Source organism: Solanum pennellii, chromosome 1, assembly GCF_001406875.1.
Source record: "Solanum pennellii chromosome 1, SPENNV200".
In the NCBI taxonomy this organism is placed as follows: Eukaryota; Viridiplantae; Streptophyta; class Magnoliopsida; order Solanales; family Solanaceae; genus Solanum; species Solanum pennellii.
Genome location: NC_028637.1, coordinates 100,102,266 through 100,110,975, shown reverse-complemented (window position 1 = coordinate 100,110,975; position 8,710 = coordinate 100,102,266). Strand labels below are relative to the sequence as shown.

At 35.7% G+C, this 8,710-nt stretch overlaps 1 protein-coding gene across 1 annotated transcript in view; it reads right to left on the bottom strand.

Annotated features, from left to right (window-relative positions):
• Positions 1 to 8,504, bottom strand: part of LOC107007748 — a 12,542-nt gene extending 4,038 nt beyond the window's left edge. The window contains exon 1 of the mRNA XM_015206507.2: positions 7,258 to 8,504. Coding sequence (XP_015061993.1) covers positions 7,258 to 8,311 — 1,054 coding nt within the window. The 5' untranslated portion in view covers positions 8,312 to 8,504. The remainder of the gene's footprint in view (positions 1 to 7,257) is intronic.
• Between the last annotated feature and the right edge of the window lie 206 nt (positions 8,505 to 8,710).

The following is an 8,710-nucleotide window of genomic DNA, read 5'->3' as shown; positions in this document are numbered from 1 at the left end:
TGGTGGGTGGGTGGGGTTATATAAAGATGGACAAGCGGAAAGAAACAAGTGCATACTAAAACAAAAAAAGAAGGTAAACTATCTAGACGTGACACCAAAACTTCTTGTAGATTCGTATTAGCAAACTACTGTTGATACACCTCAGTCCCAAAAAGTCGGGGTTGACCAGTGTTATCAAGGGCGAAAAGCGCAAAAAAGCTCTAAGGTCCGTGGGGGCTTTAAGCGCAAAGCGCAAATAAAGTGTGGGCTTTAATGAAAAAAAGGCGCGGAGGAAGAAAAAAATACAAATATATATGTTTAATCCAAGACTTAATTATAAACATGAATGACACATTTATGACCAAAGAAATTGAAAAAATATTATGATAAAATGAAATATCAATTGTGTAGTGTCACTTCTTCAAAGAAGGCTTATTGGCCAGGAAAAGTTTGCCTTGGAACCTTGATGATGACACCGAAGGTCACATAAAGTGAGGCGAAGCGCTCAACAAGTTTTGAGCCTCGCTTCAGGGCTTAAGCGCGCCTTTGAAAACACTGGGGTTGACTATATCAATTCTCACTCACTCATTTCAACATCATAAATAATAAAATAAAGTAAAAAATCAAGCTATCTCTAATAGCGAACAGGTAATTGGATTTACAAAAGGAATCCTCAATACTACTAACACGATATATCAGCAATTTTATTGGAGGGACTTCATAACAAGGGCTCACTCCTTTAAAAAAAATTGGATGTCATTCAATGGAAGTACTCATATGCTTCAACAAGGCCATGAAATTTATAATGCCTTAATATATGAATGTGGGTCGTTGATGCTAAGCCTAGGGGATCCTCAAGTAAAACAAGTTTACAAGAGCATAACCAAGCAACTGATGCCTCGGCCAAAGAAGAAATTTGTTGGACCACCAACTCTATACACCCAACCCTCGAAGAAAAAGAAAAGAAGCATGGCAAATGTTCCAGGGCAATGATTTTCCCCGATTGGATTTAGGTTGTGCTATACTTTGTTCCTGATACTCCAACCCTTCAAGCTTGTAGCTCACGACCACCCAGCCTGGAGATATGCTAGTTCCTCTCGTGTATGTCAACTCTGTTTTTTGGACGAGCATTGTAAGAACAATTTCAAAAGATGGTTGACAACCATGAACTAACTTGGGGCCGAACTCCAAATGTTTTGTAAATTGATTTAGTTTAATTTATACTTCCTAACAACCCATAATAATACTAAGGAAAAAGTTCTAAAAATACCCTCCTTCCATCTATTAGATAAAATAAGTGCTCCCATTTTCTTTCAGTCTAAAAATACCATTTTCTATCAAAAACCCAATCTAACTATCCAAGACAAAAACCCTAAACCCACCAAGTAACCCATTTTAACATTTCACCTTACCTATCTTGAATGGAAATAAACTGATCTTAAGTTGAATGTAAATCATTTTTACCATTAAGAATCTGCTCATACAAATTGTTGAGGTTTAGAACGGGGAATTCTAATAATGTTTTGCAAGAGTTACATCAACGAGGGATGCCATGAATCCAACAGTTGTATGAGGTCAATATTAGAGCGAGGGATCCTATACTTTGGAGAATCATCGTTTCCTATGCACAAGTTGTTCGGAGAGTGGTTTAGGATCCTGCCATTTGTTTCATTAAATGACTCATCATTGTCATGCCATTGTATAGTTACGAAAGGCATTCTTAGACTACAAAATATGTTGAGGACATATTTTATCTATTAGATGGAAAGAGGATATTTTTAAGGACATTTTGAACCTCTCCCTAATAATAATAATAAAAATTAAAACTACTAGATTCATGTCAACAAAATCGCTTCAAATTATGGGTTGCATATGCATATTTTTCAGTTTTGCTTGAACAACAATAAGAGAAAAGTTGAAATAAAATTCAAAATCAGTTTTGATTACACGAATAGAAAAGATAAATGCATCCACCCAACCAAGTTGGAATCTACTATATGAATCTCCATAATCCATGGCGCTCCGTTTTAAGTCACCCTCTAACTGCAGTATTAAGAAAATAACAATTGATTTCATCCAACAACATATCCAGTGAATCCAATAGGTCGAGTATAGGGAGAACAAAGTATACACGGATCTTACAACTACCTCGCATTAGAAGAGAACTATTTTCGAAGAGATCATAAACTTAATGCAACAAATTCAAGTATAAAGAACAAGAAAACAATAAAGAAAACACAACACTAATAAGAGATCAATTCAAAGCCTACAGGAAAATAAATAAGAACAAAACACAACACTAATAAGAGATCAATTCAAAGCCTACAGGAAAATAAATAAGAACAAAATGGTGAAATGACTCAAACCCAATAAACGAATAATAATAAATATATATGTGCTTTTTTATGACAAGGAAAACCCGTAGCCGCTACCCATTGGGTGTGCATAGGGTAAAACCCCGCTCCTATTCAATAGTTTGCGAACTAAATAGGAGAGGTAACCCGCACCAACTCAACCCAGAAGGCAAAAACCTTGCTTTTATTGGGGATGATTTTTGAACTTGAGACCTCCAACATGGAAGTCCTAAGCTCAAACCACTAGGTCACCCTGAAGGGTGATAATATATATCAAAAGCAAGAACAACAAAAATACAACTAGTAGAACGACAAACAAAAAGCCTAGACACTCAACAAGCAAACCGTCTTATCTAAGGTCATCTTTCGATAATCTAAAGTTATGTCTGTCCTATCTAATCACCTCTCCCTAATATCTTTTCAGCTTGTCTATGCCTCCGATCCTGCCCACTATATCAAACCTCAAGCATCTCCCCTAGCATGAGACATAAACCTATGAATTTTTATTGTAATTTAATTTACCACCACAACTATCGTATTTTATAAGAACATATCACACACTACATCTTTTCCGACATAAACCTAGTATTTTATAATTAGTATTATTATGGCTAATTCTGAAATATGGATTGACTAAATGGATTTACAAAGTATCGATTTAGTTTAGTTATTTTAATGTTGTTTTTTAGTAAAACCAAAACCAAACCAAAAAATTGGTTTTCAAACTAAACCTAACCAAATCGTACCAAACATCGGTGTTTTTAATCGATTTGGTTCGGATTACGGTTCGATTTTGGTTGATTGATCGAAACCATAAACAACCATACATATATGTCATCAAGTTTGTGTGGTTCAAATAACAAGGAAAACTTCAAATGATACAATACAATTAGATTATTGAATTACTAAATAAGAAACAATAGAAAGAGGAATAACATGAAGAAAATGACAAAAGCCAACTGAAATTACAAGTTCTCTAATTGGATAGGTGAAAAAGGATTTAGAGATTAAAAAAGGTACATTTTCTAGTTATTGTAACTTATGCACTTGTTGCAACTATGGGATTGTTTCTGTATTTCAATTTTATCCTTGTAAACACATGCCCAAATTTAAAAATAAACCTTACCCCTACCTTAAAGAGGTAGAGAGATTTTTTTCCAAGGAACGTTGACTCATCGGTAGCAAATCTAAATAATAATGAAAACCAAAAAAACTACAATGAAGAAATCATGACAACTTATAGAAGACAGTGCAAAATATTAGGGGAAGGATTGATAAAATCATCGGAATAGTGCAATTACACCCACGGATGTGACCTAATAATCAATGAAGTGGCGAGAACCATGAGGTATTAGGTTTAATTCCCAATAGAGACTAGAAATACTAGGTAATTCTTCCCATTTGTCAGACTGGGTAGAAATGATTATTTGGCACAAATCACATCAAGAGGTAACAGATATCCCGTGAAATAAATTGAGGTGCTTGAAAATTATTTCAAATATCACAATCATTTAAAAAAAATAGTGCAACCATCTCATTCTTTAGCATCACACTTTTTTTTGCCTTAATATCAACAAATACATATCGCCAGTATATACATTCTTTACCATCGTAGAATTTTCAACTCATTCAATTTTTAACACTTCACTTTGACATAATTAGACATCTCTTTTCATGCTCTATAGAGGTTTCGTGTCTGGACCAAATGTTCATCAAAGTTAGTTTGATTTGACTACTCCAAAACAATAAACTAAGTTGCTCAAACTTAAGGGCATATGTGTAATAAATATGTGGATCCAGAAACTTGATCCTATGTAATGCATATTTGAAGATTCAAGGATACATATCGAGGTATGAATGTGGGTGAGGGAATACGTCTAAAAGTAAATCATATATCTACAAGTGTATCTCATTTTTTTGGATTGGTGCGAGTAACAAAGCTACTGCACGTGGTTTAAGGGGACATGATAAAGTTATTTAGTTCACCACACATTAAATAGTTATGTTAAGTTTTAGCCCATAAATATCCTTACAGCCCTTTTGACTGCGAATTTTTTATTACAATATCTTTAAACGATAAGAAGCATATGCCTAAATCACCCTAGCTCTAGATATGATTTCAAAAATCACTATTTTTGTCTTTATTTCACTATCGAGTTTGGCCAAAGTATGCAAAATTGGTTGATCACATCCAATACAAATCCCACACTCACGTCATGTCGACACAGGTGTGACACAAGTTCAAAAAAAAGGAAGGAAAAGGCGATGCTTGTGATTTTAGGGTTTTATCACCCCTTACCTTTTCTGAGTCAACTGGGTTCTCCATCCGTCTTTAGACTTCAGTTGCAAAAGGTAAGTTTGTTTTGGTAATTAGGCACTAGCACATTCTTTTTCTAGCTTGTTTTGTCTCTCTTTTTACTTTAAGCAATTTAGTATTGCTTGTCTAAAATTTTGACTCCTTCAAGTTCTTTGAATTGAAATATTTGCTAATATATTGTTATTGAGATTTCGAAATCTCAATAACAACAATACAAATAAATAAAAAAGGCAAGCGCTTTACCTCAATGAGGCAGGTCCTTGACGTCTTACCTTCCAAAATACTAACTTGGGTAATAAAGATGAACCAACACATTAATTCTAATAGCTAATAATTTGAGAGAGATAACAAAAAGAAGTTTAGGAGCTATTTGTGGGGAAATTCTGAAGATAGGAAAAAGGTTGCACTAGCTTTATGGGATAAGGTGTGTCATCTTAAAAGAAGAGGTGGATTGAATATAAAAGAAAGTAGTGCTTGGAATGTGGCTTCGGTGGGCTAATTGATTTGGCAAACCATGGAATCACAAGGTACCTATAGATTGTAGTTGGTATTGGAGGAAAGTTAATGCAATTAAGTACCAAATGCAGGAATGGCAAGGAATGGTACTGCAAGAACAGAACAAATCGACTCAAAGTGAGAAATATTCTATCACAAGAAGCTATTTGGAATTATTAGGACATAGGCCACACATGAAAATTGCTGAATTGGTTTGGCCTGTTGTGGCTTTACCTAAGCACAAATTCATAGTGTGGTTTACCGTGCAAGGTCGACTAATCACTCAGACAAGAAGCTATTTGGAATTATTAGGACATAGGCCACACATGAAAATTGCTGAATTGGTTTGGCCTGTTGTGGCTTTACCTAAGCACAAATTCATAGTGTGGTTTACCGTGCAAGGTCGACTAATCACTCAGGAGAGAAAATTGAGATTACATACATATTCTAGTTGAAGATAGGGATTGTTGCCTCTGTGATGAACAGACTATGGAGACCACAATGCATTTATTTGAATCAGTTGAACTAAAATAGTGGCAAGAATTGATGCAGTGGACCGGGATTACACTGATAAGTAATGGAATCAAGCAGGTACTAGAGGGCATAAAGTTGAAGCATTGGAAGCAATTTCAAAAGGAAATCATTGCAGTTGTAAGTGGGGCGATACCTTATCATATGTGGAGAGCTAGAAAATGGAAAAAATTTAATATAAGTATGCAGAGAGATGAGGTAGTGACACAATTTAAGGAGTTGATAGAGACATTATATATCCCAAGTTAATCAAAGAAGGCAACAAAATGTAATTTTTTCATTCAACATTTACAAATGTAATTAGTTGTTTTAGTAGGAGGCCTAAGTCGTGTTAGCAGGAATGGAAGCTTATTTTGTAATTGGTTTTTGATGGAATTGGTTTTTGTGGGATGGGGGATAGAGTTATGCATTTAGGGTCGTTTGATACGGTGTATAAAAAGAGCCCTAAAAATAAGTTGTATTGCTAATACTACATTAGTTATACTTATACTGAGATTATTTCTTACGCACATTTAAATCTGTTGTAATTACAAGCATTGCATAATTTCCGCACACAAAAAATATGTTCACAAAAACACCCACCATTGTATAATACTGTGGTAAGGGTGTGGAAATTCTTTGAAGGACAATGTTATCATTAACCATGCTAATGAATGCATCAAAAATCATTACATTTCTATAACCATGTTTTGTAATTCATTAATTATATATAGCATAACTAATGCTTACATTAGTTATACATAGATTGAAAAAATGTACCAAACATGGTATTAATAATACACAAAGTTAATGATCTACTATTTTTTCAATGCATCCTGCCAGACAACCCCTTACACATAAAGTAAAAACCCATACTACAACCATTAGTTATTTATATAGTTGAAGATATCCAACCAACTGAATTCGCCTTTAGGCTCTAATTCACGTGTCCCACTATAACAATAGCGGGAGATAACAACATTAATGTTGAGCATAACCTATTATGCAGCCAGTTATGGCTTTAATTGCCGTAAACTTCTATAAGACATTATTATGCACTAATGTGCAACTCATCTCATGTTTTCTTTCCTATCTTCCAATTCCATTAGATTAAGGGCGGTTCACCCTTATTAACATAACCAAAAGCGAAATTTCATGCTTAAGGGGGACACTGGTATATTGACCAACTTATCATTTGAACACCCCACAATATTTTAGGGGTGGCTAGAAAAGTAGATTGGATATATAAAAGGGGAAAGTTCTCTACACTTTCCCTCGCCTAATATCCTATTCACACTCAATCTTCACCAAATTTGTAATGTGCCAATGTTGATGGCCTTGAGCGGACTGCAACATGACATCAATACCAATACCTAGTTACACAATCCAACAAAGTAGTTTCTATCCAAATAACTTGAAACAAACAAGTTAAAACATTGCAATTCCTTCAAATTTAGTGTTCTAGGTGTATCATCCCCAATAATGAGCTATATAATACTCCAAAATTAAGTACACACTAACAGGGCAAAAGATTTGCAAGGTTATTTCTTGGGGTTTTGATAGGAGAGCATTGAATAAAACAAAGGGAGTGAAACATAATACCTCTTGAAGAGGGTTGTCTAAATGGTTGAGCCACTTCTTGTGCTTGTTTAGAATAAACAACACCAAAAGCTTCTGCATAGGTAGGATCATCTTCCTCAAAAACAGCCTTCCTATAAGCCAACGCGGTTGCCTTCTTCTTAACAAGGTTAAGATCCGCATGCACTTTTCTCCTAGGCTTCAATGCCAACTTATTCACATAACCCCTAGTCTCTTTGGGTTTAAAGCTTTCCCTAGCCTTCTTAATCTGACTAGCAGAGTAAGTACAATTCCTCTCAAGATCACTAAAATCAACAGCAAAGAACCCATTAATTGACACAGCACGAAGTCTATATGTCTTCCTACAATAACAAACCAAACCTAAAGCACTCCTACGGCTCACTTCATCGACCCCTTCCTCCACTGCTTTTATAAAGTTCTTCACATTAGTTTGCATAGACTTCTCCGCATAAGTTGGTTCAAAATGTACAAGCTCATCTGGATCAAACCAGCCATAACTGCTATCACCATAAAAAGCAACCAAAATGTGACCCTCCCTTTTACTCCTTCGCACAGAAGGAGTAGCGAACGCTTCGCTGAAAATGTGACCTGGCCACCAAGGGTGTGACTTCACCTTTCCCCACACCATATCACCCATTTCAAACCCATAACCAACTGACCAACATTTCACATTTCCTGCAAATTCATCAAACTTAGAGAGCATTAAATCATACTCAGAAACATAAGGCTCCAATTTTCCCTTCCTCGCATCAGTTTTACTAGAAACCAATGCTGTCTTTCCTTTCTGCTCCAACTTCATTCGACCTGACTTCACCGAACTACCACCTTCTTCGTCTTTTATTTCGTTAACCCTAGTTTGATTTCCCTCAGTTTCCGATTCCAAAACCCTAGAATCCTCCGTTTGGGAATTCGAAACCCTAGAATCCTTTCCGTCCATAGAAACCCTCGCTTGTTCAGAATCATCTGAGGGGGTCCTACTGGAAACCCTAACTTGCGTCTCTTCTACTGAATCGTTACTTCGATTTGCTTCGAATCTGTTGCTCATCACAGAAATCATCTCCTGGAGCTAAAACTCCGTTTCCATACGACTTCAAAATGAACCTTCAGGAGGAAGAACACCGATGAATTCCCCAGGAAAATGCAGCAAATTCACGGATACAGTGAGAATTCTGGATATTACGGTACAAACCCTGCGAGAGAACAAAAGACAAATGTAGAATTGTAGATACGTGAGAGAGAAATGGAGCTTATTGGTTTCCGGCCCATGGGCTTTAACCTGTTTAAGGCCCTAAGTGGAAGACACCACGTGTTATAATGGCTCTTTTTTCACGCCACGTACAAATGATTTAAGTGTGCACAATTTTTTGGTTAAACTGTAAAAAAAATGGGGCAAACTTTCGCTTATAACAACTAAAAAATTTATATTTATATGTTATAGCAAAATTTTGCACAATTG